At 44.5% G+C, this 27,712-nt stretch overlaps 1 protein-coding gene across 1 annotated transcript; it reads left to right on the forward strand.

The window, feature by feature from the left end:
• Nucleotides 1-291: 291 nt before the first annotated feature.
• LOC138789192 (uncharacterized) lies at nt 292-27,591 on the forward strand. Its single transcript, XM_069967799.1, has 8 exons — nt 292-454; nt 1,602-1,802; nt 4,096-4,446; nt 14,470-14,811; nt 16,897-16,992; nt 18,932-19,306; nt 25,198-25,563; nt 26,614-27,591. The coding sequence occupies exons 1-8, from the start codon at nt 292-294 to the stop codon at nt 27,012-27,014; spliced, it is 2,295 nt and encodes a 764-aa protein (XP_069823900.1). The 3' UTR covers nt 27,015-27,591.
• The last annotated feature ends 121 nt before the right edge of the window (nt 27,592-27,712 follow it).

Consider the following 27,712-nt stretch of genomic DNA (forward strand, 5'->3'; position numbering starts at 1 on the left):
CCATTCTTCCATGATACTAACCTTCATCTCTTTTTCCCATGATACAGTATAAGGGGGAAGACCCTGCGATACTGTACTCAGCAAAACTGAATACAATAGTGACAGTGTTCGTGTGGGGGTTTCTCTCTGCAAAAACACTTTTTCTAACATTGTAGGGGTGGCTATCAGTGTGTGCTTATTATGTGAAGCGTTAAACGAAAACAATTGATTATATTCTATCCATGTGATCAAAGCCCCTTGTGACCGTGTTTTCAGGTCTTCTAACCCCAACAGTGGTGAAATGCCACCGGAATGGAACGAGACAGGAAACCATTGACCCGCACCTGGGCCGTTGGTTCAGTAAACAGGGACATCACCTTCACCCTAAACTTAAGCCCCAAACCAATCTGCTCCAAGGATGCCCCCAGGAAGCCCCAGTGCACACGGTCGAAGGCCTTCTCTGCATCGACTGAAAGTAAACACATTGAAATTCCCTTAGCCTGTGCCCTAGCCATTGCCAAGACCTTTTTATTAATATTATCTCTGGCTTCTCTTCCTTTAATAAATCCCACCTGATCCCAATGAATAACAGAGGGAAGAATTGGGTTTAGGCAATTTGCCAGGATTTTTGAAAAAATCTTGATATCCACATTAATTAACGAAATTAATGGCTGGAGCACAGGGATCCACCTTTACCAGGCTTCGGAATAACCAAGACATTGGCCCCCAGAGACTGCTTAGCAAAAGGAGAAGAAGCCGATATGATATTAAAAACCTTTGTCATAAATGGAGCCAATACCAATTTTTTTTTTATAAAACAAAGGAGTAAAGCTGTCCGGACCCGGGGCTCCGCCTGTCGGGGTGGCCCTTATAGCATCTTTTATCTCCTCTACCGAGAAATCCTCGTCCAAAGATTCCTTGGACTCATCTAGAATCCTTGGAAATGCTGTTTCTTGAATATAAGAGGACATCTTTGATTTCGATTCTTCACTAGGCAAGTCATCAAAATGTCCCCTTATATTATATAACTGCTCGTCGTAGGCCTTAAATATCTCCGGTATCTTTGAGGGATCTTACTCCAATACTCCATCTGCACCTAGAACACAAGTTACATTATTCTGTGAGGCCCTGGGGTGAGGAAGTCTGGCCAAAGGACGTCCGCACTTGTTGGACTGCTCATGGAAAAACCTTCTTTGTTGTTCCCTAAGATATCTATATCTCTTATCTAATAATTCTTAAAGTTCCTCTCATATTCAGAGCAGCTCCAACAATGTCTCTTGGGCTAAAGTTTGTTTATGTTGGAATTCTAATGCATTAATTTTGTCCGTTAGGGCTGTTATTTTCGCTATATTCTCCCTCTTCACCCAAGCCCCCCATTTCACAAGAATGCCTCTTTGTGAAAAATGTATTATTTACAGCTCTGTTATCTGTAAAGACGTATGAAGACGTCACAACGGGCCATTAATGCTTCTGCACTGGGATATTTGGGAAGGCAAGCAGCTCCTACCCTACCGTTATAAGGTAACTTTGTTATCAGCAGCATAAGTGTCGTAATTCTTAACGCCGTCTTATCAATCTTGCACTTCTCTCCTCGATCAAAGTCTACGCTGGTTTATGATCAGATCAAAGATCTCATCTGCTTTTCCAAAGACTTCTTCTATGTGGAGTGAAAGGAAAGGAGAGAACACATCAAAGTGCATTGAGTTATGGAGGACACATGTTGGGGAGAAGCTCAGACAGGATGGCAGACACCCAGATTACAGAGCGGAGACTACTCCTGAGGATGGGGGTTATACTCCTCACCCTGCTCCATCCAGCAGCCGGTAAGTCTTCTAATAAGAGACATTTATGTGTTTAAAAAAGTAGAGTATTTAGAGGAGTAAAAATAATTTGCAAATACTTCCATTGAGCAAACTTGCTTCCTTCTTCTGATACACTGCATTTTTCCCTCTTATTGTTGACAGCTTGCTGTCTAAGTTACTAACCCTCTCTCTGCTCCAAGCAGTGGTCTGGTGTAAAGTGTATATACAGTAGCTATAGTATATATTTTTAACCCTTTAACGACTACGGGCGTACATGCCTTAAAGGGGTACTCCAGGCTGAAGGGACTTCCTGGTCTGTGACGCGGGCTTGAGATCTGACGTTTCCAGCTCCCTCAGCCGTTCAGTGGTAGAGGTGGGATCCTGGGCAGGTAAGTGGATATCGTTGCCTTCATCCACCACCCCTCCTTACACAAAAAAGCCCTCCAGCCCGAAGTACCCTCTTTTAAGGGGTTATCCAACTAAGTGCTAAAAAAATGAAATGCTCCCAGACCTAGCTGGTCTGAATCACCAAGCTTCCCCTGAGTATTTTGAGCCGTCTCCCGTCTTTCTAGCTGCTGCTGTTCCTGAGTTACAAGTTTTCCCAAAACCCAAACTATATCCATGATGGCCCCGGCCAGGAAACTACATTTCCCATCATGCAGTGCTTCAACCCCCAAACACACACAGCCCAGCAACCCCTGCCATCACCATAAATACCCCCCCCCCCTTTGTTGGCCGCCATGCACCACATAGCTCAGCAACCCCTGCCAGGAGCAAACACCCCCCCTCCCTGTTAGCCGCGGCGCACCACACAGCCCAGCACCCCTTTCAGCTGCAGTCACACTCAGCCCAGCAACCCCTTCCATTGCCATAAGTAAATCAACCACCCACCCCGTTACGGCAAATGGGTATAGATGAGAGCGGGTCCATCAGGTGAGAGGGCCAGCAGCTTGGAGGGGGTGATGGAGCCAGTATGTCCCCACTATCCTTACGCCACTAGCGGGTGCAGGGTTATGAAGCTGGCAGCTGATTCGGGGGGAGGACTTGGTGGCGGGAGGGAGCCGTAACAGGCACTGTGGCACTTTGTAGATGATGTCTCCTGGAAGCCGGGTTACCAAGTCAATAGACAGCTAACCCGGCCAGAGAGGAGATCATGTGTTCAGCAACCATGGAGGGAGTAGGGGGGTAGAGGGAGCAGCGTGGTCGGAGAGGACCTACAGTAGAGGATATTATACATCCAGTGCCGGTACGTATGAGTAAAAAACTGAAAAAGAGTGCAAGATAGGTCATACGTGTATATTAGACAGAGGGTGGTATTGGGAAGGGGGATCATTTAGAATATTGTTTTTGTTACCTGGATAACCCCTTTAATGCAAATGGGTGTACATGTACGCCCTGCTGGGGTATCGTCTGCTATGTGCATCCGGGTCTACACCGTCAGTGGCGGCTGCCGCGATCACCTGGTTGCCCGCCATTAACCCCTTAAACAATGGAATCGCGTCACGACCGCTCCGTTTGAGTGTAAGTGACAGGAGCAGCTCCTGTCACATACAGATCGGGACCCCCCGCAGCGTGTCTACAGGGGTCCCGATCACATGGCCTTACTGACGGAGGTCTCTTACCTTTCTCCTTTCAGTCAGGTCTTCAGTCTTCTGACAGAGTCTGCCACAGGCCACAGGCAGACTCTATCAGAAGATCGCAGATAACACTGATCCCTGCTATGACATAGCAGTGATCAGTGTGAGAAGTCTTATGTATGTATGTAATAGTCCCCTGGGGGGACCTAAAAAGTGTAAATAAATAAATGTTTTTAAAAATGTGCTAAAGCCCCTCCCCCAACAAAAGTCTAAATCATCCCCCCCTTCCCATTTTATAAATAAAACATTAAAATAATAAATAAACATATAATATACCGTAGTCTGCGTAATTGTCCGACCTATTGAAATAAAATATTATTCCTGCACGGTGAAGGGTGTGAACAAAAAGCATTAAATTTTACTTTCCGTCAGAGATGATGTGCTGTGCCCGTATACCCTGCATCATTCACTGGCTTCTGGGTCTTGTGCTATCTATTGCTGAAATCTGAAGAAGCCGCTCACATTTCTAGGATGATAATAAATCATATAATCTGTTGGGTCTGTTGAAGCGCAGATGCGCGAAACAAGCTTGTAAGCTGCACCTGTCTGGCATCTGCCCTTCATATGTCCATGCGTTTTGAATAAAGGAACCTGTACAAATATCTGGATGGGTGAGTGCCACTGCCTTTTTCTTTATATTTCTTAAATCACATGATCATTTATTTACTATTTTCCAGGTATATTACAGATCCGCAGAGTGGATTCCCCTATAGAGTCATCGATGGGTCATGATACAACCCTCCCTTGTATCTTCTATGGATATGAGACGTCACCTCTGGATCTCTCTACGGTTTCTGTGCGCTGGATGCTGAGAACATCAGAAGGAAAAGAAAAACAAATATATTGGCTCCATGCTGGAAATCATACCCAAACCAGACCTGGGTCACATATACCAGACAGTGGACTTATGGGAGGAGATGGCAGCCTGTATATATCCAACATACAGCCCAGTGATGAAGGAGAATACACCTGCACTGTTATCGTCACTCCTGAGAAAGCAATAAGGAAAGTCACTATGGAGGTGTCAGGTAAGTGCTGCTATACACACCATGGGGGTCACAGCTCCTAAGCAATAGGGGTATGTGTCATTAGGGCAATTTTTTAACGCAAAATTTTCATTAGCGCAAAAATCTACAGTCCATGCATAAAATGTATCATTAGATGCATGGGCCTTGATAAATATTGCACAATTTTTGCAGGTTTTTTTTTAATAAGAGAAACAGATCGCTGATCTCAGGGAGACTAGCCAATCGATAACACTGCCGGCTGCCGGTTAAAAGCTCAATACAGTGAAATTGTAGGTGCATTGCTCCCTCGGAAACATGAACATGCAAAAGAAGAGCCTGTGGAGCCTCATTTAACAGTCTTAAATAAAACACAGGACTAGCCAGATATACCTCCGGGAAGGACCCAGCCAAGGGGTGGCTCCTGTAAGGAAACCACCATGTTAATTGGCCCTATAAGTCAATGTAATAACAAGGGATAAACCAAGGCCAGGTATCCATCCACATACAGCTGTTTTGGGGTGTTGCCCCTCATCAGTGTGGAGCAGGATTCTGGCTAGGTGGGAGCAATGCCTAGTAAAGCCATAAGAGAAACTGATCGCTGATCTAAGGGAGACCAGCCAAAGATAACACCACCAGGTGCTGTTTAAAGCACTCTTTTTTTTTTGCTTACGCAGCTTGGCTAATAATCTATGCCAGGGTCTGACTGGAGTACTACTGCACAATTTTTTGCGTGGAAAAACTTACACTTCATACAGTAGATCTGGCTACAAAAGCAGCTAATATAAACCATGCCACCTGTGAGCGAAACATTAAAAAAAAAATTTGCCAAAATACTGGAGCAAAAAGAATGATACTTATGCTCCTATATCTGCTGTGGTTACCCATCATTTATTAGAGTTGTCCTCTCAGACACTACAAATCCGAGGGCTTTCTGATTTGTAGTCGAAGCTTGTTATTCATGAAGTTGTGGCCACAGATACTGATAAATCTAAGATAGAATCATGTTGGCATGTCGCTTCTCACAGGTGACCCCATGATGATAATTGGCCAAATAGGGCCGATAATCACTTCATTTAATAGGGCCTTAAGCCCCTAAAAAGACTTAGTAGTTTAAAAACACCTTGGGCTCAGTAGGGTATAGTGTCTTAACATATATCCAGCAAATTTTCATATTACATTAATTTTCAAATGGCACAATCTTTCCCTCCATCAGGGCTGCCCTTGGTCCACCGACATTTAGACTACACCTTTCACCTTCATGAATAGAGCACAACCCTTTTTATTCTCCCCAATCCTAGCATGGGTGTACACATCGCGTCATACCTGTCTAACCACCAACAACCAAACATACAGTATACATTTTCCCCTACTTTGGGGTTGTGGAGGGGCGGGCCTATGATACAGGTGTATTTGGAGATATGGGGCACAACAGCCGTGAAGCCCCGCACTGTCCAACAATAAATATATTTATCTTCAACCATCAATCCATATATTTTCTTCACAAAATCAAATACTTGCATCCAAAACGCCTGATTTTTTTTTCCCTTTGTGATTTTCTATTATTTTTAGTGTCTGACAACAATTTATATTGCATATCTTTTTCACTTTTCCCCTATGGCTACCACCCATTTCCACTATTTGTGGAATAACTCTTGGGTACACCACCAAAAACTTCATGCCTCCCCTATCCTCTAATTCTCTTATTGCACTATATATATGATTATACCTTCACAAACATCACATTTTATCAGTTTAACTCCTCTAATTTTTTTTTATATACCATCTAAACAAAATTGTGAGACCAGTGTTATTCCTCTTACTACCCAACATTGGGGACTTGGGATCTTCTCTACCTCTGCAGAGCAGTGGTGTAAACTTATGACCCAGAACATTTTTTTTGGTAAATATAGGTTTTTATTGAGAATAAAGACACATAAAACTCCATCAGACCTCCAAGGTCGTCACATCAACGAGTAAACATCCACGTCAATATTGAACAGTCGTATCGTAATAAAAAAGGGAAAGTCACATATACATGTGTTGGCATAAAACAATAAGTCAAAACCTCACAAGAGAATGTTTAAGAACCATGTAGGTAAAATCATAAAACGTTTCCTATGTGTGGTAAATAAATGGTCCCGTAAAGATCCATGGAGAGTCAGGACACAAAAGAGGTATAAAATAAGAAAAACAATAAAAAAGATGCGAAAAAAAGGAAAAAGGGAGAGAAAGAGAAGACAGGACAAGTGTGAATCTGGGTGGGGAAAAACCCAGGGTGGGGAGGGGTAACAGAGAGGGACAAAACCACATAAGGGCACATGAATGGGGAGAGGGAACAAGACAAGGGGTCCCAGGAGAACCAAGTTTTGGTAAACAATGACCTATCTCGGTCATCAGACGCCGACAATTCTTCCATGCGTCTAATAGAAAGTAGGCAATCTAGAAAATCCCCAAGAGAGGGAGGCACTGTGGATTTCCATTTGCGAGGAATGGCCTGCCGAGCGGCATGCAGAAAATGTCGCAGTAAACCTATTTTGAATTTTTGCAGGGAACCCTCTCGTAGAGACAGAAGAGCTAACTCCATGGAGGGTCGGGTAGACACCGAGCAGATTTTATCATATAAGGCAAAGACTAGTTGCCAGAAGGGCCTTATTGCCCGGCAGGACCACCATATATGTTCCATATTACCCCTTTCTTCTGCACACCGCCAACAACAAGGGTCGACTGTGGGGAACATTTTGTGTAATCTCTCCGGATAATAATACCAATGGGAAAGAATTTTATAATTTTTCTCTTGGGCGTAGCTGGATAAGGAAGATTTATAAACGAGTTGGAAGACAGAAGTCCAGTCTTCTTCCCGCAAAACTCTTCCTAAGGCTGTCTCCCACCTGGCAACATATGGGAGTGTATATGTGTGGTCCTTAAGAGTCAGAAACATGTTATACAGTAAAGAGATGGTGTGTTCAGGGACTTCAGTAGCTATGCATAGCTGTTCGAAATCAGTTAGGGTATGAATCAAGCCCCAGCTGTCTTTAAGGGTAAGAAAAAGACTGCGTAGTTGTTCATATAGTAACCATTCAGAGGGTTGCAGAATACCCGTTTCTATAAATTCTGCAAACGGGCGAATGCCCTCAATTGTGCATACATGCCTCAAGTGGAGATTATTAGCATTCACTGTCAGGCGCAGAAATCTAGCAGTTAACTCAGGAGTCAGAATCCCTGTGCCCACGACGGAGGTTAGAGGGCCCGGTCTAAGGAAAAGCTTATGTGTTAGTGCAAATCTATCGCTAAACCCTGCCAGAGTTTTGACTAGAGCTGGAGAGTTACCCAGTGGAGGTCTATGTCCCTGTGCACACCACAATAAGGTTAGGGGCGGGCCTATGGAAAGATTATTCAGTAATGAGACCCATTGCCTAGAGGTTGTACTGTGGAATAAATCTAATAGGCATGTGCCCAATACTGCCTGGTGGTATATTTTGAAGTCAGGGGCGCCCGTCCCCCCCTTCAATTTAGGCCTTGCAAGTAGCCTATAGGGCAACCTGGCTTTTTTGTGTCCCCAGATAAACCTCAAAGCGATGGTCCTAAGTCTCTTCAGAAAGGAGCCTATCGGAACCATGGGTAGAGTTTGGAAAAAGTACAGCACCCGTGGAAGTATATCCATCTTTACAGCTGCAATTCTTCCAAACCATTAGAGGTTCACTTGGCGCCATTTACTCAGGTCCCGTTCTATATCACGGAGTAAGGGTAGAAAATTAGTGGAAAAAAGGGAGGTCGGGTCTTGGGTTATATGAATACCTAAATATTTTAAGGAGCTCAGTTGCCACTTAAAGGGGAAAGCAGTACGTAAATGGGACACGGCAGAGTCAGGAAGAGATATATTAAGAAATTCAGATTTAGTTGTTTTTATTTTAAAATTACTAACAGCGCCATATGATCCTATTTCAGCTAGAATGTTAGGGATACTAACTAACGGTTGTGAGACAAACAATAAAACATCGTCCGCAAACATGGCCAGTTTATGCTCCCTCCCTCCCACCATTGGTCCCCGTATGTTATCATTGTCTCGAATGGCGACTGCAAAAAATTCCATTGCCAGGATATAGAGGAGAGGGGATAGGGGGCACCCCTGCCGTGTCCCATTTAGTATCGGGAAAGGAGAGGAAAGGGACCCATTTACCTTAACTTGGGCGGATGGCCTGGAGTATAGGGCCATGACCCCCTTCTGCATAACAGGGCCCAATCCCACAATCCTCAAGGCAGACTCTAGGAATCCCCAGTGCACCCTGTCAAAAGCTTTCTCAGCATCAAGGGACAGGATGCACAGGGGAATACCAGCATGTCTAGCCCTCTCCACTATAGTAAGTGCACGGATCGTATTGTCCCGTGCCTCCCTCTGCCTCACAAATCCTACCTGGTCATTAGAGATAAGTAAATGCATAAAAGGGCTTAGTCTTTGGGCCAAAATTTTTGGATATATTTTAACGTCAAGGTTAATCAAGGAAATGGGCCTGAAATTGCTACACACATCTGGAGGCTTCCCAGGTTTAGGGAGGACTGTTATATGTGCCAAAAGGGCTGAAGGGGGAAATTCACCTCCATTTAGCACATCATTAAAAGCAGAGAGAAGCACGGGAGAAAACAAATCCCCAAGGATCTTATAGAACCCAGATGAATACCCATCCGGGCCCGGGCTTTTCCCATTTTTAGAGGCTTTGATAACTTCAGCAAGCTCCACAGCTAAGATATCTTTCTCCATTGTTTCCCTAATGTCAGGGGGGAGTTTAGGTATCGGGTGCGATTCCATGTATGTTTGGATCTTGGCCTGCAGGGCTGATTTAGATAATGTGGCAAACTTGCTTTGTATGGAATATAGGGTGGCATAATAATCCCGAAACATGCCCAGGATATCTTTTATGGCATGTTTCTTATTACCCTGTGGATCGCGCAAAAAAGGAACGTGGGGAATACACAGCCTAGGGTGAAGAGCCCTTGAGAGTAATCGACCACTTTTGTCTCCGAGCATATAGTAACGGGCCTGAAGTTTAGATCTAAAGCATGCTGATTTTTTATCTAAAATTTGGAGCAGTTTGGCTCTCTGCACGGCCAGGTCTGTATATGTTCCTGGAGACAAAGAGCGTTTATGCCTTAACTCCAAGTCTGCTATCTTCTCTAGGAGCTTACGGATACCTTCCCCCCGTTCCTTCCTAAGGCGCGATCCATGTGAGATAATAATCCCCCGCAACACCGCCTTGAGAGCCTCCCATTTTACTGGGGCTGGGGTGTCATCCATGGCTTGAGTGTCCTTAAAGTCTGAAATAGCTTTTTTTAGGTCAGCCAGACACGGGACATCTGACAGGAGGTTTTCATTAAGTCTCCAAGTGAATGATTTCCTTATCCCACATTGCAGTACAAGGGAACCACCCACCGGGGAATGATCTGACCACAATATTCCCTCTATGGTGGCTGTGGGGGAATAATCTAAAAGGGATTGAGAAAGAAAAAGTAAGTCAATCCTACTATACGTGGAGTGCACCGTGGGAATAGAAACTATAATCTTTATCTTTTGGATGTAAGGCGCGCCACATGTCTACTAACCGCATTTTATGAAGGAGGGTCTGAATCTTACGTTTTGCCAGGTGGGAGAGAGCGGATTTACCAGACGAAGAATCCATTTTGGGATCGAGCACTAAGTTAAAATCTCCGCCCATTATTATAGGAAGAGATTCCGCAAATTGTGCCAAGCAGGTCAGACAACGTCTGGCAAAAGTCACCTGTCCCTGATTAGGAAAGTAGACACCTGCCAGTACATAATGGCGGCCCTGCCAGGGCACCTTGAGGAAGAGAAATCTGCCATTGGGATCTACAAAAGAAGAAAGGACATCAGGAGTAAATGATCTGTGGAAAGCAACAGAGACCCCCTTAGATTTGCCCTCCGGGTTTGGGGCATGATACCAGGTTGGATAATAATACGATTCACACTTAGGAATTTGGTCTACTTTAAAGTGGGTTTCCTGCAAGAACGCAACCATAACTCTCTCGGGGATATTCAGTCCCTTCACATTGAAGGTACAAAAACTGAATACACCCATCATAGGTCAAAAAAATGTATCGGGCAATCACAGGCAGAACACAGACAAACAAACATGTAGGGACCACAAACAAGGAGCCACATGAGGGACAGGACAAGAAGGGTAGAAAAGAGGATGAGGAAAGATAAAGGAAAAAGCAAATACATATGAAGTTGAAGGACCGGGGACAAGATGAACAGAATAAGCCAAACTACTCTTAGTAGAGCAGCAAGGACAAGTATGGCTAGATGCACCATCAATGGTAACAGTGCAGTCACAATACACTCACCAGAAGGTGAGAATAGCCTTCAGAGGCGTGGAAACCCAAACAGATAAACCCCACGGCAACTCCCCCCAACCCCCACTGAAAACACACGAACACTCTAAGAGTATGCAAACATGTCAAGGCACAAAGAGAGATAAACTAAATAAAGAAGGTGTTTCTCTAGGAAGATATAGAGGAAAAATGAAACGTTTAGACTATCACATATCAAAAAAACACACAGTGGAAAGAAAATCGTTTCCCACAATCAGCACGGATTAAGGCCAAAATAAAAGGTTAAAGCGCCACATAATGAGGCGCGGGTATGTTGAAAATGTTACGCCCAAAGCTTTTAACCCAGTCCTGATTCCTCCAGTGCAGGACCATCACGACTGCCACGGCGTCTTCTCCTCTTGACTGGTGTCCAATCCGAGGATGTCGCGCTTGGCTCTCCTAGCAACAACGGTGGTGTAGGCCAATCAGGAAGTTGGACCACTGGTAAGCCGAAAGTACTCAGGAACGTGGGGAGATCACCAAGTTGTCGGAAAGTTCCAGAAACGCCATCTTTTTGGGCCCGTAGGTTAATGGGGAAGCCCCACCTGTAAGCAATGCCATTAGATCTTAGCACGTCCACCAGGGGTCGCAGCGCTCTCCTCAATTGCAGTGTGCGGGCAGACAAGTCTGGCAATAAAGTTATAGGCACGCCATCATGCTCTATGGTACCTTTCTCCCTTGCAGCCAACATAATGGCGTCTTTGATTTTGTAAAAATGCACCCGGCATATAACATCCCGCGGTCGCCCATTGGGAGGTGGTTTTGGCCCTAGAGCCCGGTGAATTCTGTCCAGCTCTATCATATCAGACCCATCTGTGGCCAACAGCATGGCGAATATAGATTGTGTAGCAGCATTAAGATCAGTCACTGACTCGGGCAAACCACGTAGTCGTACGTTATTTCTGCGGTTGCGGTTTTCCGCATCTTCTTGCTTCACTAAAATTTCCTCTATTTTCACCGACTGGTATTGAATAACGGTGCGGTGGGCAGTCAGTTGGGATCTAAGGTCTTCCTGTACCTTGTCCACATCGTCAAAACTTGCCCCAATATCATGCTTTAAAGTACGCAGTTCCTTTTTGTATGTGGCTTCTATACGGTTTACACATTGCTCAAAATCTTGCTTTGTGGGGAGAGATTTAATGTACCTTCCCAAGTCCCTCAGGCTCAACTCCTCATCATCCGAGTCAGGAGAGGGATCTCGGCGCTGCCCTGGAGAGACTGACCGCTGGCTGTCTGGGCGTGTGGCGAGGCCGCCCGCGAGGTCCGCGTCGCCATCTTGGATCCCGCGTTAGCAGCTCTCGGGCGCTGCGAAGTGGGGAAAAAGTGCTGTATGCTGGGCGTTTCAGGGTCAGAAGGAGCCAGATTCTTTCCTCTGCTCTTTCCCATACCTTCAGGAAAGATTAGTGCCTCTTATAACGGGGTTCGGGCAGGTAGGGAGCTATGTGGGCCCAGGAGCTCTTCAGCCGTGCTGCTTACTCTGCCATAGGCAAGCCACGCCCCCCCCCCCCCCAGAACATTTTTTACTTTTCCTTAAATAACGGCAAATTTTCCAGTTTTTATCTCCAGAAACGCAAATATATTCTGTTGTTTTATCCACATTCCTAAAAACTCCACCTTTTTCCATCCCATCGGCCACGTTATTATTATTGCCATCCAATACACCTTCCTCTTCAGATAGCATCTTATAAGCCAACTTCAGTCTAACACGCTCCTTATTCCAAATTAATTCATTTAGCATTCTATTTTCCGACATATATTCTTCCCAAACAGGTGAACCTGACAATACATATAGCAATTGTGGGAGCCATATTGTTTTTATTAAAGGGAACCTCTCACCCGGGCACTGATCGAGTGATTTCCTATGGACGTCGGACTCATCTCTTCTCATTTACATATTGACCATCGGGCGGTGATTTTTCTGCGGCAGGAAGGGGATAAGTATCAGGGGCTCTTGCCGCTTCATTTTATCCAATCAACTCCCTGCACCCACCCAGGTTGGCCAACAACCATATCCCCAGTAGAAATGAGTGGACCGTCAGACTTTTGGTCCGACGGCATCGGTGCTCTCTCTTCATGCCTGTGATCCCGGCCACATAGTTGCGATCACGCGAATATGCGGCCAGGATATTCCAGGGATTTCAACATCGATTCCTTGGAATATCCTGGCCACATATTCCCGGGAGCGCAACTATGCGGCCGAGATCACAGGCATGAAGAGAGAGCGCCGATGCCATCGGACCAAAAGTCCGAACAGTTCGCTCATCTCAAATCCCCAGGTGTTTACATTTTTTTCTATCCTAATGCCCATATACCAGAGACACGTTCTACCATCAGACACGCCCAATTCGCTGCAATTTGGAATTAATCAGATTAATTATAATATATTTTTTATTTATAATTATTTATTTAAAAAAAACAAAAAACACATAGGGTTCTCCCTATTTTCATGACCAGCTGGGTTAAAAACCAAGCAACAGCAGCCTGGTAACACCAGGGTGGGAAGAGCCATTGGTTTAGGCCCTTCCCAGCCTAAATATTACCAGCCTGCTGCCGCCAAGTCCAGGAGCGCCAATTTTGACGCTCCGGGACCACTGGCTCTTCCCAGTACCCCTGGTGGCATTGGGTACTGGGGTAATAAAAAGTCCGAACAGTTCGCTCATCTCTAATCCCCAGGTGTTTACATTTTTTTCTATCCTAACGCCCATATACCAGAGACACGTTCTACCATCGGCCTTAACGGTAACAGCACAGACTTTCCTGAATTAATCCTCAAACAAGAGTAATTCCCAAACCGCTCCACCTTCTCCATCACATTCTGTGCACCTGTTTGAGAGTCTTCCACGAATAACAACAGGATAGAGTTATTTTGTCTTCTCTTCCCTCTCACTCTGAATCCCTCGATATCCAGGATGTTCATAATTTTCTTAGCCAATGGCTCAGCTGCCAATGCAAAGAACAAGGGGGAGAGGACAGTTCTGTCTAGTACCTCTCTGCAGTACAAAATAATTTGAGGCCTCTCCATTGACACACACCTTCGCCTTTGGCTCTTTATCAGTCGGTTTATCCCAATTCAGGAACACTTCTCCGATGCCAAATCTCAGCAACACTTCCCACAGAAAGGCCACTCCACCCTGTCAAACTCCTTTGCCCCGTCCAATGACAGTATTGAGTGGCCCGTTCCATCCCCAGCCACTTGAATTTCCGTCCCTTTGACTTAATGAATAGTGGGAACATACCCTTAGTATGATATTGACCTCATACAGACTTCCCAGCAGCCATCTTCGAGTATAATTGTTGATCAACACTCTGTGCAGATGTTTCACCACAGCTTAGGTATAATACCTAAAGATTTCCACACTTGAGGAAACTTATATGAAGATTTCCTTCATTACAAAGGTTTAAAGGGGTTATCCAGCGCTACAAAAACATGGCCACTTTCTTTAAGAGACAACACGACTCTTGTCTCCAGTTCAGGTGCGGTTTGCAATTAAGCTCCATTCACTTCAATGGAACTGAGCAGCAAAACCCTGCCCAAGCTGGAGACAAGAGAGGTGCTGTCTCTGGAAGAAAGTGGCCATGTTTTTATAGCGCTGGATAACCCCTTTAAGGACTTTTTTTTTTTACTTCTATTCCTATTTCTATGTCTTTGTTCCTCCTCAGCCGTACCGACCTGTACAGTGAGTGATCCCAGACTAGAGATGCATCCAGACACTGAGAGATCGGTTACATGCTATATGAGCGGCTTCTATCCAGAACCTGTAAAAGTACGTTGGCTGAGGTACATTAAAGCTTCCTCCAGCAAAGCTAAAGTGGATAACCGGACCTGCACCAGTATACCAGTACAGAGCCACGATGGGACGTACAATGTGCAAAGTGTGATGTCTGTGAGAGCTATGAGCACGGAGGAGGATGGAGATGTATATTCCTGTGTGATCCTCCACAAGTCACTGAGAGACGACGCTCTTACCTGTAATGTTACTATATCAGTGCAACCTATAGCAGGTATATATAATTTTTACATTTTGGTAAATAGCAATGTTCATGTTACCTTACCATTAATCAAAATCATTCACCATAAAGTGATCATGTATCCTAGCTATATACCATCACTTTACATTATAGAACTACCCATTAAACTAAGAATGTATACAGAACTTTGATCATTTTAGTATTCCACGCTCTTGCTGATTAAGGCCATGAGATGAGTTATACAAAGAGGATTGAATTTAACATTTCAAAATACGCCCCCTACCCATGGATAATCATCACGGTTTCTGCAGGGAGGTTAGTAGAAATAAAATTAGAATGCTGGCAGTAAAGGATATAGTTAGAGATGAGCAAATTACTCGGAAATTCGCTTTGCGAATATTCGCATGAATTCGGGAATATTAGTGAATTGCATACAAATGAGTTTCATTAAAAATAGGGGCGAGCAAACATGTTCGTACGAACAAGCCGCTAATTTTTCTTGTTCGCCGATACAATTTGTTCAATGATCGGAATGGTTATAACAATCATTTTCGAACATGCGAACGTTTATCTCGTTATGTACGCAACTGCGTAATGTTCGCAACTACGTAAGTATAAGCTAACGTGGGTTTGCTTCTGCGGCCGCCATGTTTGACAAATTTGCAAAGCGAATCTGGCGAAATCGCAATGAGGCGAATTAAACGCCCAATTCGCTGCGGTTTGGAATTCATCAGATTCACTTATTTAGTAATTGGAAACCACAAATAAAATTAGAAGTGAATTACATCAATAGCTTTATTGATTCTGTTTATTCTTACTAAAATAAGCAAATAATAACAAATAGGCTATGTTCACATAACATTTTTTACAGTTTATTTTTTTCTGTCATGATGTCGGTCATTTTAAGTTCCGTATGACGTCCGTCATTTTGAGTTCCGTATGACATCCGTCATTTTGAGTTCCGTATGACGTCCGTCATTTAAAGTTCCGTATGACGTTCGTCATTTTGAGTTCCGTATAACGTCCGTCATTTTGAGCACCGTATGACGTCCGTCATTTTGAGTTTGAGCATCCGTCACTACAATGACGGCCGTTGGTACATTATTCTAGTTCAGGCCCTTTTGGGTATGGTTCTTTTTTGAAGGTCCATTGAATTTAACAGTAAAAACAGTAAAAGGACTGTGAAAAACAAGGACTGTGTGAACAACAAAAAAAAATCCTTTTCTTGCAAAATAACTTCCGTGAATTATTGTCATGAACATTTATTTGACATCCATGCTGAAAACGTCCGCTATTCATTACACTATGTGCATTGGGAGTCCGTCATTCCATTGAATTCAATGCCTTCCTTACTTCCATTATAATTCGGTATAAACGTTTTAACATATCTACATCTGGCTCTGAGCCGGTGTAGACTTCTGCCATGATTTAAATCATGGTAAATCTGGCATGGAAGACGTCCATGCCTCCTCTCCACCTTGCCACATCCCCTGTTGTAGCTGGCGTGCGCCAGGGAGAAGGTGTATTTCAAAAATACCCCCCTTAGTCTAAAAACAGAGTCGACATCCTGTCGTCCGCTGCTATGGCACAATAAGAGATCACCCGATAGAAGTGACCATGGCATCTGAGTAGCGCTGATAAGTTATCACTAGTATATTTATGTCGGATTCAGCAGTTACAGTATAATACTGGGTTCACACTACGTATATTTCAGTCAGTATTGTGGTCCTCATATTGCAACCAAAACCAGGAGTGGATTAAAAACACAGAAAGGATCTGATCACACAATGTTGTAATTGAGTGGATGGCCGTCATTTAATGGCAAATATTTGCTGTTATCTTAAAACAACGGCTGTTATATTGAAATAATGGCCGTTATTTACTATTATATGGCGGCCATCCACTCAATTTCAACATTGTGTGACCAGATCCTTTCTGTGTTTATAATCCAATCCTGGTTTTGGTTGCAATATGAGGACCACAATACTGACTGAAATATACGTAGTGTGAACCCAGCTTAACATTGGAAGCTCCTATGAGGAATTATCTCCCCCACTGATCAGTGTAAATGACTATATGTGATCTAAGGATTCCTCTAATCTGCTTATATTGTTCTAGATAATACGGCTCTAATAACTGGGATTGTACTCGGGATTCTTTTTCTGCCCCTCGTTGTGGCTCTATTCCTTATTTACAGACGTAATATAAAGATGGGTAAGAGCTGTATATAAGGTATATATATGTATAGTATATGTGTGGTGGTGACATGGCTGGAGCTGTATATAAGATATATAGTATATGTGTGGTGGTGACATGGCTGGAGCTGTATATAAGTTATGTATATATATATATAGTATATGTGTGGTGGTGACATGGCTGGAGCTGTATATAAGGTGTATATATATATATATATATATAGTATATGTGTGGTGGTGACATGGCTGGAGCTGTATATAAGTTATGTATATATATATAGTATATGTGTGGTGGTGACATGGCTGGAGCTGTATATAAGGTGTATATATATATATATATATATAGTATATGTGTGGTGGTGACATGTCTGGAGCTGTATATAAGATATATAGTATATGTGTGGTGGTGACATGGCTGGAGCTGTATATAAGTTATGTATATATATAGTATATGTGTGGTGGTGACATGGCTGGAGCTGTATATAAGTTATATATATATAGTATATGTGTGGTGGTGACATGGCTGGTATATAAGTTATATATACATCTATAAGGGGGACAACATGGGGGGCATCAAAAAGGGGGCCGAGGGGGACAACACAGGGGGCACCTGTAAGGGGGATTACATAGAGGGGGCCATATACTATAGGGGATACACAGAGGGGACCATCTATAAGGGGGCATTAAAGGGGCCATCTATAAACGGAACTACATGTGGGGGGCATCTACTATAAGGGGGATCACATAGGGTCAGCCTACCCACTAAATGAGGGTGTAAAGGGGCCAATACAGATGTGCAGTTTGTATAGAGATGAGGATAGTGCCAGAATGTGGAGCTTAATATGGCAGATTCTGTGGATTCGTGGCTCAGAGAAGTTCTTGGCCCAGGGCAGATGGAAAAGAGGATGAAAAGGGAAGAACTCTGATCAGAGAAGACGCCCCCTGCGAGTCACCTGATATAACTGCACTGTAATGTATATGGTGTATAGAGCCTGTGTAGAGCTGGGGCCACCTCTATATGACTGGATGAGGTGATAGTGATCTGTCTACAGTGGATTATTCAGTAGCAGCGGTGGTGTTAGTCAGTATGTGGCGGTGTTAGTCAGTATGTGGTGGTGTTAGTCAGTATGTGGTGGTGTTAGTAAGCATGTGGTGGTAATATTTGTTATGCGTAATCTAGTACTGTGTTTTTTTGGATTTACAATACTGGATTTGGTCAGTAACAGTATGGCGGTGATGGTAGTGGTTGTGGCGTTAATATTTGCTTCCTATATTCTGGTATTATTAGTATTATTGGTCTCATTATACAGGATTTGGTCAGTAACAGTATGGCGGTAATATTTATGGTGATAATATTTCCTATATACTGGTATTATTGGTAATATCGGTCTTTATCTATATATCTATCTATCTATTGTCTATTTTGTACAGTCACCAGTCTTTGCAGCAGGGGGGGGATTTATGAAGACGGGCGCACAAGTACGCCGGTCTTGTATTAGGCCCTGCCCCCTTTTCCCCGGCAGGATTCACTAAGAGGCGCAAGCCTATTAGTAAATCCGTCCGGTCAGGCGCCCAAACCAGCGGTCTCTGGCCGAATCATCTCGGCCGGTACTTAAGTACCGGCCGGATGATCTGGTACTGTGTTTTATTGGATTTACAATATTGGATTTACAATACTGAATTCTGAAAACTGACATGTCAGCGTATGGGATCCCGTCCGGAGCGTGTACGATGTGTGTACGCTCCGACCGGGATCCCATACAACAGGCATTGTTCCACCGTTGTAAAAGTACGGCCGTTGTTGCCATCTGCAACAACGGCCGTACTTTTACGTAGTGTGAACGTAGCCTTTAGAATTAATTTCTGGTATCTGTATCTGTATTTGTTGTATATTTCTAAGCATCTAGTTATTTATCACATTCTAATAGATGCCATACTATATATTCTGATTCTGACAGAACCAACTGAGATTTTGGACATTGTTGTACCTGAACTGATCCATGGGAAAAAGACATCCATGACATGTCCGATAATAAATTTCAGACCAAGAAATATAAAAATCTACCTATATTTAAAGAAAGACAATGAGGAGACTCTAGTAGACTCTTGGACTACTGGAAGGACAGGAAGTGATGAAGAAGCTCCATTATTACATCATCCCGTGATGTTAGACCCGGTTATATCATCACCTATAAATGGCGTTTTCAGCTGTATCTGCTCTATATATATAACTCCTGATTTACAGGAACATAGTGGAGCTAAGCTTATCCTGGAAGTTCACCATGAAGCTCTGAAATCTCCGATCCGTAAAGATGTGACGCTGCGGGTGACAGGTAGGAATGGATTGTCTGACTACTGATCTCTATAACATGTCACCAGTTATCTCATCCTTCTCTTCCATCTCTTAGATAAGTTGTCCGGCTCCTCGTATGGTCTCGGCTTGGGGTGGGTAATATGGGAAAGCATGCTCTACACCATGGGTCTCAAACTCAATTTCCCTGGGGGCCGCTGGAGGTAGAGTCTGGGTGAGGCTGGGCCGCATCAGGTTTTCCACAAGAAGGGGACTGGGGGGTGACACAGGGGACTGGGGGGAGGAGAGGGTGACACAGGGGACTGGGGGGAGCAGGGGGGTGAAACAGGGGACTGGGGGTCTCTGAGAGGGGACTGGGGGTCTCTGAGAGGGGACTGTGGGTGACACAGGGGACTGGGGGGAGCAGGGGGGTGACATAGGGGACTGGGAGTGACAGAGGGGACTGGGGGTCTCTGAGAGGGCACTGTGGGTGACACAGGGGACTGGGGGGAGCAGAAGGTGACGGGAGCTGGGGGGTGACACAGGGGACTGGGGGGAGCTGGTGACACAGGGGACTGGGGGAGCAGGGGGTGACACAGGGGACTGGGAGTCTCTGAGAGGGGACTGGGGGGAGCTGGGCACACACCCCTCCTCCTACTCTCACCCCCGGCACCGGAGCTCTCCTCTCAGCCGCACATGCAGCTCCCCGGTCTCTGGAGGAGGAGGCCGCGGGGACTGCAAGGTGATCGCAAGTCCTGGGGCTGTAAAGCAGGATTGGGGGTCCTCACTGCAGGGGGTCTGCACTGCAGCGGCTGTAGGCCCCTGCACCGCTCACCTGCCCCGCACCGCCGCCGCACACCTCCCCTCCCACCACCACCGCCGCCCCCCACCTCTCCTTCGTCTTCGGGAGGCCGGCCGAACAGCTGCAGCCATCCCTGATGCCAGCCCCCCTCTTCCGCGTCATCAGCTGCTCAGCCGCGATTGGCTGAGCATAGTTAAGCTCAGCCAATCGCGGCTGAGCAGCTGATGATGCAGCAGAGGGGGGCCGGCATCAGGGACGGCTGCAGCAGTTCAGCCGGCCTCCCGAAGACGAGCACAGTCTCAGGGCCGCACTTACAGGAAAGCTACCATTGAGGTGGGGGCCGCAAACTAGTGTTCCGAGGGCCGCGAGTTTGAGACCCCTGCTCTACACTGATCAGGGGGCAGACAGGGGGCGCTGTGACTCTGTAGCCTCTGAATTTTTATGCATCTGATTGGGACTGATTGGGGCCCCTGCAGCGTAACTGTGGGGGTTCCCATCACTTACAGTGACAGGTGGATGTTTAATACTTACCTCCTTCCTGTCCAATCGGTAAATCTTCTTATAGAGTCTACTTCCAATGACATTGCAGATGGCATAATTAAGAGGGTAAGGATTTAAATCTGTATAGTCTTGAGGGAAGAACCTTTAAGGGTATATTCACACGAACGGTCTCGCAGCGAGATTCTTGCTGCGAGCCCGTCAGGTCCTGGCAGTTCCCACAAACTATATACTCGCTGCGGTCTGAACGACCGCAGCGAGTATGTAATTCTGCCACCCTTAACCCCTTCTGCACCCGGCCGGCTCCCCCGCTGTAAGCATACATTACCTGTCCTTGCTGCACGGGTCCGGCGTCCTGCTCTTCCGCCCGGCCAATCAGTGTGTTGCCCAGCCACAGCCACTGATTGGCCGGACGGGAGAGCAGGACGCCGGACCCGTTCAGCGAGGACAGGCAATGTATGCTTACAGCGGGGGAGCCGGCCGAGAGCAGAAGGGGTTAAGGGCGGCAGAATTACATACTCGCTGCGGACGTTCAGACCGCAGCGAGTATATAGTTTGTGGGAACTGCCAGGACCTGCCGGTCTCGCAGCGAGAATCTCGCTGCGAGACCGTTCGTGTGAATATACCCTAAATGTGTTTAAGGGTACCTTCACACGTAGCGGATCCATGTACTAAGAAGGTCTATGGGGGTAACATATCCGCAGCAGAATTTTCCGCATTTTACCTTTGCACGCGACCACCATGTGTGATACATTTTCCCCTCAGATCCACAATTCCTAAAACAAGTAGAGGGATATTTAGGTACCATTTTAGAGATACGTGCAGGAACTAAATACCACCTCAAAAGGACTTTATAATTAGCTTCCACCAAAGCAGCGTTAATAGAAATTTGGGCCGTATTGAGGGCCACATCTGGCCATTCCAGCATGGAATATGATAAGGACAGATCTCGTTCCCATTGAGTCATATAACTCAACTTTTCTGGTGGAGCTATAAGAACTGCAGTAGACGGTAGAGTATTTTATACATACATTTTCAAAGGCCGTAGAAACCATAACATCAACAGCTTTGTCTTTCACGGAAGTAAGGTAATGAGAAATTTGATTAAATCTAAAGTATTCTTACAATGGCATCTTATACATAGAGATAAAATGATCTTTGGGACGGATCCTGTTTTGGTAGAAAAATTTGCCTATCCTATATAAGCCTTTATCTAACCACCATTGAAATTGTCTATATTGCAAACCAAAAGGCTTATGCAACCGATCTCAGAGTGCTAATGAAGAAGAGAGGAGTGGGCAAAGAATAGGAGGTCTTTTGCGCATAGGCACCCATGGTAATAAGTCTATAGGCACCTTCGGACAGGCTTTGCTGTTCAATATCAACCCATAATGGGCAGGAAGATCTACGATGCAAAACGACAACCGATGCAAGGCGGGCAACCTGGCAACGACAGGGGCCCCATACAAAGGTCAGAATCTCCTTCTGGAAAGTTCGTAAAAATGCAGAGGGCACATCAATCTGTATCGTTCTAAACAGATATTAAAAAAAATTGTAACAAGGTCATTTTAATAGCGGCTATATGGCCAAACCACGATAAGTTCAGGGTTGACCATGAAGACAGCTCCGTCTTCAATTTCCATCTCATCATTCCATAATTAACAGAAAAAAGGGAGGGCAAGGATGAGGTTAAAAAGATCCCGAGATATTTAAGTTTATCCTCTGTCCATTTAACATCAAAATTCTGTTTTATCAATTTAGCAGCCTCTGTCGGAATATTAATATTTAGAATTTCTGATTTATTATGATTCACTTTAAGGCCAGAAACTTGAGAAAACTTATCTAGGACATCGTAGACATTAGGAAGAGAGGTCAATGGGGAGGTGAGCATCAGCAAAATGTCATCCGCATACAATGCACATTTATGTTGGACCCCATTGACCTCAATTCCTTTAATGCTCCCATGAGACCTAAGTAGATGAGCCAGGGGTTCAATCGCCAATATAAACAAGGCTGGTGACAGTGGGCAACCTTGCCTCGTACCTCGTGCTATGGAAATCAGAGACAGGTGACCTTTTATATTAACCTGAGCAAAGGGAGAGGAGTAAAGTCCACGCAAAGTCATAGTGATCCGATGACCAAATCCCCAACGCTCAAGAATATAAAAGAGGTATTCCCAATTAAGAGAATCAAAGGCTTTATGTAAATCCAAGGACAAACATAAAGCTTGTTTAGAGGAGTACGAGGCCCATTGTGATTGAACAAGAGAAATTAAGTCTATTACCCTCCTTGTCTGATCCACTGCCTGTCTATTTGGGACAAACCCCACTTGATCTGGAAGAATGTATGCTTCTAAAAAAGAATTCAAGCGAATGGCCAAGATTTTAGTAAGAATTTTCAAACATTTCTACATTAATAAGTGAGATGGGGCGGAAATTTTCACAATGGGTATGATCTCTATCGGGTTTCGGAATAATTGAAATTAATTCTTTCAAAGTTTCCGGACAGAGAATGCTGCCATCCCGTAGTGCATAAACATGTCCATCAAAAGGGGGGCCAACACATCAGCAAATTTTTTGTAATATAAGCTGAAGAACTCATCAGGACCCGGGGCTCATCCCCCTTTAAGAACTTTCATAGTAGAAAGGAAACCAGATAAAAAGATCATCAGGACCTGGGGCTGATCCCCCTTTAAGAACTTTCATAATAGAAAGGAAGCCAGATAAAAAGAAAGTTGGGAGAAGAGTAGGATATGATCAATATGAGAGTATGAAGAGTGGGCCACAGAAAAAGCATCAATTAGGTCATTCGCATGAAAAAATTTAGCCAAACTCAAGCCAGATTTGGTCGGGGCTCTTCTTTTAGGAACTTCTCCAGCTTGTGGAGTCCAGTGCTAAATTAGAGTCCCCAGCAAAAATAAGCTGACCCACAAAATGAGGGGCAAGTGTCTGAAGCATATCCTGAAATTTTTTTTACCTGACCCGTACTAGGTGCGTAAAAGGATAGGAAGGAGACTGGAGAACCTTGGAGTGTGCCCGTCACCAATAGATAACGACTGTCCGGGTCACAATGTGATCCAGAAGACAGAAAGTCTTGGAGAAAAAGATGCCCACTCCTCTCTTCTTCTAATCCGCTAAGGAAAGAAAAAACAAAGGATGTTGGTTATGCATATATTTAGGAGCAGAATTTTTTGAAAAAATTAGAAAAATTACATCTGCTCGCATAGACTTAAACAATTGGAATGCCTTTTTCCTCTTAACAGGGCTATTTAGTCCTTGTACATTATGTGTTACCACCCTAAATACAGTTTTATCCGCCATCTTGTGTAATAATGAAGGGGCTTATACCACCAAACTGTAGAGAGGAGCGAGGGACAAACACACACCACACAAAAGGAACATAAAAAGACAAAACCAAGGACAAAGACCACACCAGACATAACAACCACCATGCAATCACATACATACAGGTCACACTAGACCATAGGGCCGAAGCCCCCTATAAGGACCCCAGGTTGGAGCGCTCCCAGCACCCATGTGGGGAACCCTTCCTAGGAGTCATGGAGAGCGCAAGGGCATACCCACACCATCTCACCACAGCCCTGTATCATGTTACTTCCCCGGTTAACTACATATTTATCAGCACCTGGCCCTGGGCCATAGAAAGAATTAGGCACAGGAGACAAACAGAGGAAAACAGAATGACAAGAAAAAAATAATGAAAAAGAACAAGAGGGGGAGGGGAACAAAGAAAGGCCAAGTAGAGAAAGTCCATGAACACAAAAGATCACCTTTGAGTAGGCCGCAACCCATGGTATAAAAAATCAAAAACTAGTTCTCCGGCTACGGGGTCATGGGGGAGCCGGCCTGCCAATCCTCTTCCATAATGGTGAGATAGAAGGACAATTCCTTTTCTCCAAGGCAGATGGCGTAGAAGATTCTCTAGGTGATCGTTGCGACTCTCTAGTCAGGAGCCCCAAAGATTCCATCACTATTTCTCCTTCAGACAGTGAGGTAAAGCTGTGGTTGCGGTTCTTGTAGAGGAACACCAAATGGAAGGGAAAAGCCCAATGTTAGCGAATGTCCCTTTCGCAAGAGTGGCTTAGCTTCTTCTCTGGGTGGTGGGTAGTGCAAGGTCTGCATATATTTGTCCTGAGACATAATGTAATAAATAATGTGGCTTAACAATAATGTACCTGGGGAGGTCATCTGCTCTTGGAGATGTAAAAGCACGATGAACTCGGTCAAGGTCATAGTAGCGGTCAGACATATCAGACATTGCCGTCTCAGGCAAACCTCTGATGCGAAAGTTTTCTCTTCCAGACCTGTTTTCCAAGTCCTCTATTTTAGAATTAGCCTCCTCAAGCTGGTCAGCCAATATCTCCATCTCAGAGGAGTGATGATTAACTGTGGCAATGGTGGAATCAACTTCATTCTCAATAAACGAAAACGAGCAATAAGAACTTTATCTCCAGAATAAACAGTAGACTCTGTAGGATCCCCTTCCTCAATGTTATTATCATCAACCTCATCAAACAGAACACAAGAGTTGGTCTGTGTCTTTGTCTGGTCATGTTTATATATTTATGTTATATATCTCATTCTAATAGACGCCATATTTTCTGATTCTGACAGAGCCACCTGAGGTTTTGGACATAATCGCACCTGAACTCATCCATGGTAAAAAGACAATCCTGAGATGTGATATAATACATTTTAGCCCAGAAAATATTAAAGTAAAATTATATTTTAATAAAGACAATAAGAAGACTCTAGTAGACTGTTGGCCGAACAGAAGCAATAAAGAAGTTTCATTACTAAGTCATCTCCTGATGCTGAAACCTGTTATGTCACCACCTGTACATGGTGATTCCAGCTGTACCTGCTATATATATGTAACACCTGATGTATATGTACATAATGGAGCCAAACTTATCCTGAAAGTTCACCACGAAGCTCTGGAAGATCCGATCCGTAAAAAGCTTAGGATGCGGGTGGCAGGTAGGAATGGATTGTCTTACTACTGATCTCTATAACGTCACCAGTTATCTCATTCTTAAGAAGAGACTCCCATCTTCAGGGTAATGTTTTCCATCAGGGTCATGCGCTCTATACCCAACCTATGGAGTGTAAAACTCGTAGGCGTGAATAGCGATGGGTAGCAGGTAACATCTACTGCGTGCAGCAGATTAAGTACACATGCACATACCCCACAGTAAGAATGCACTTTGTTACCTAAAGCAACCAATCGGAGCTCAGCTTTCATTTTAGCATTTACCATTTTACCATGAAAGTTATACAGTACAATATATGAACCCTACCATGCTACCAATAAACCTCATGAAATTTAGCCAGACCCCCAACCATCCTGGAATCAACAGGACAGTCAGGGCACTGACCCCTCTTCACGAAGAAGATCCATTGAAAAATATGATGAGTGGAGAAACATTGTCTTCATGACCTGTTTCTTCCTCTTAGAAGATGCAGGATCCTTATGTCTACAGCCAACAACATGTCAGGACTAGTGTTGAGTCCGTGAAATCTGTGTTCAGGTCTAGCGTTTGGGTAATCACCAAACTTTAAGGCTATTGGGCCACAGTCATCACCCATGGGGGGCAATATTCTTACTGTCCTGGGCTCTGTTCTTCCTTTGTCACCAGACTGGCACACAGTGCTTGCAGTGTTCTAGTTGGCTCCATCAATTGCCAATCAGCATCTGCAATGGTTCCCACCTCCGCCACCTATTGGCTGAGCGGACACTGCAGGAGCGGACCCGGCATATCAAGTGGTGTGTGATGGGTCTGCTGTAGACAAAAGACCTAAACCCAGGAGGGCAAGTATGATTACTTCCCCCCTCAGTCTTAAGCATCCTCACTTAACCCCCTGGGAACCAGACTGTTCAGTGTTGCCCCAATGGGTTAAGTGGGGATGCTATACATAGAGTACAGAGGTTGTGGTACGCCATTTCCAGTATCTCCATTGTGTGTATATTTTTAAGTTACCAGTTATATATCACATTCTAATAGACGCCATATGTTCTGATTCTGACAGCTCCACCTGAGGTTTCGGACATCAGTGCTCCTGAATTGATCTATGGGAAAAAGACAACGCTGACTTGTGATATCATAAATTTCAGCCCAAAAAATATTGAAATCAAATTGTATTTAAAAAAAGACAATAAGAACACTATAGAAGCCTCTTGGACCCCCAAAAAGACAGAAAGCAATAAAGAAGTTTCATTACTAAATCGTCTCCTGATGCTAAAACCTGTTATATCACCAGTTGTACATGGTGTTTCCAGCTGTACCTGCTCTATATCTATAAGACCTGATGTACAGGAACATAATGAAGCTAAACTTATTCTGGAAGTTCACCATGAAGCTCTGACATCTCCGATCCGTAAGGATGTGACGCTGCGGGTGATGGGTAGGAATGAATTGTCTTACTACTGATCTCTATAACATGTCTCCATTTGTTTCATCCATTTCTGCAATCCCTTAGATAAGTTTGCATTTACTTATTTTCTCACTTACAGACATAGTAGTGAAAACCGTCCGATTGACAGCATCTATTACTAAGCTGGGGCTTAGTGGTAGGCCATAAAACGGCCAACAATAATCCTGCAATGTTACCACAGTGCCCACTGCCGCAGCAGTATTGGATAAAACTGGGTACCATTAGTCCCAGTGAGTAAAAATAAATAAATAGCGCTCCTGGTCTGGGACTGGAGCAGGCTGGTATTATTAGGCTAGGAAGGGCCAAAATAAAGGGCTCTTCATACCTTGGTATTATCAGGCCACTGCTTTTTTACCTAGTTAGCTAGTGGACAGAGGGGGCCAAAACACTTTTTTTTTCAATTCAATAAATAAATAAAATGTGTCTCCTTTTTTATTTTCCAACACCAGTCAGGTAAAAATCAAACAGCAGCAGCCTAGTAGTACCTTCCCAGCCTAATAGTAGTCTGCTACAGTCCCAGACCATCTTTTTTTTTTTTTTGCTCTCTCCAATACCCCTGTGGCAGTGTGTACTAGGTTAAAAATTAGGGGATTAGTCTTAGCCTTTTCTTTGGGGGGGGGGGGGGGGGGGGGGGGGGGGGGGGGGGGGGCTAACACTGAGTCCCAGTTTAGTAATGCCTGTCATCTATTGGGCG

Source organism: Dendropsophus ebraccatus, chromosome 4, assembly GCF_027789765.1.
Source record: "Dendropsophus ebraccatus isolate aDenEbr1 chromosome 4, aDenEbr1.pat, whole genome shotgun sequence".
NCBI classification, from domain to species: domain Eukaryota; kingdom Metazoa; phylum Chordata; class Amphibia; order Anura; family Hylidae; genus Dendropsophus; species Dendropsophus ebraccatus.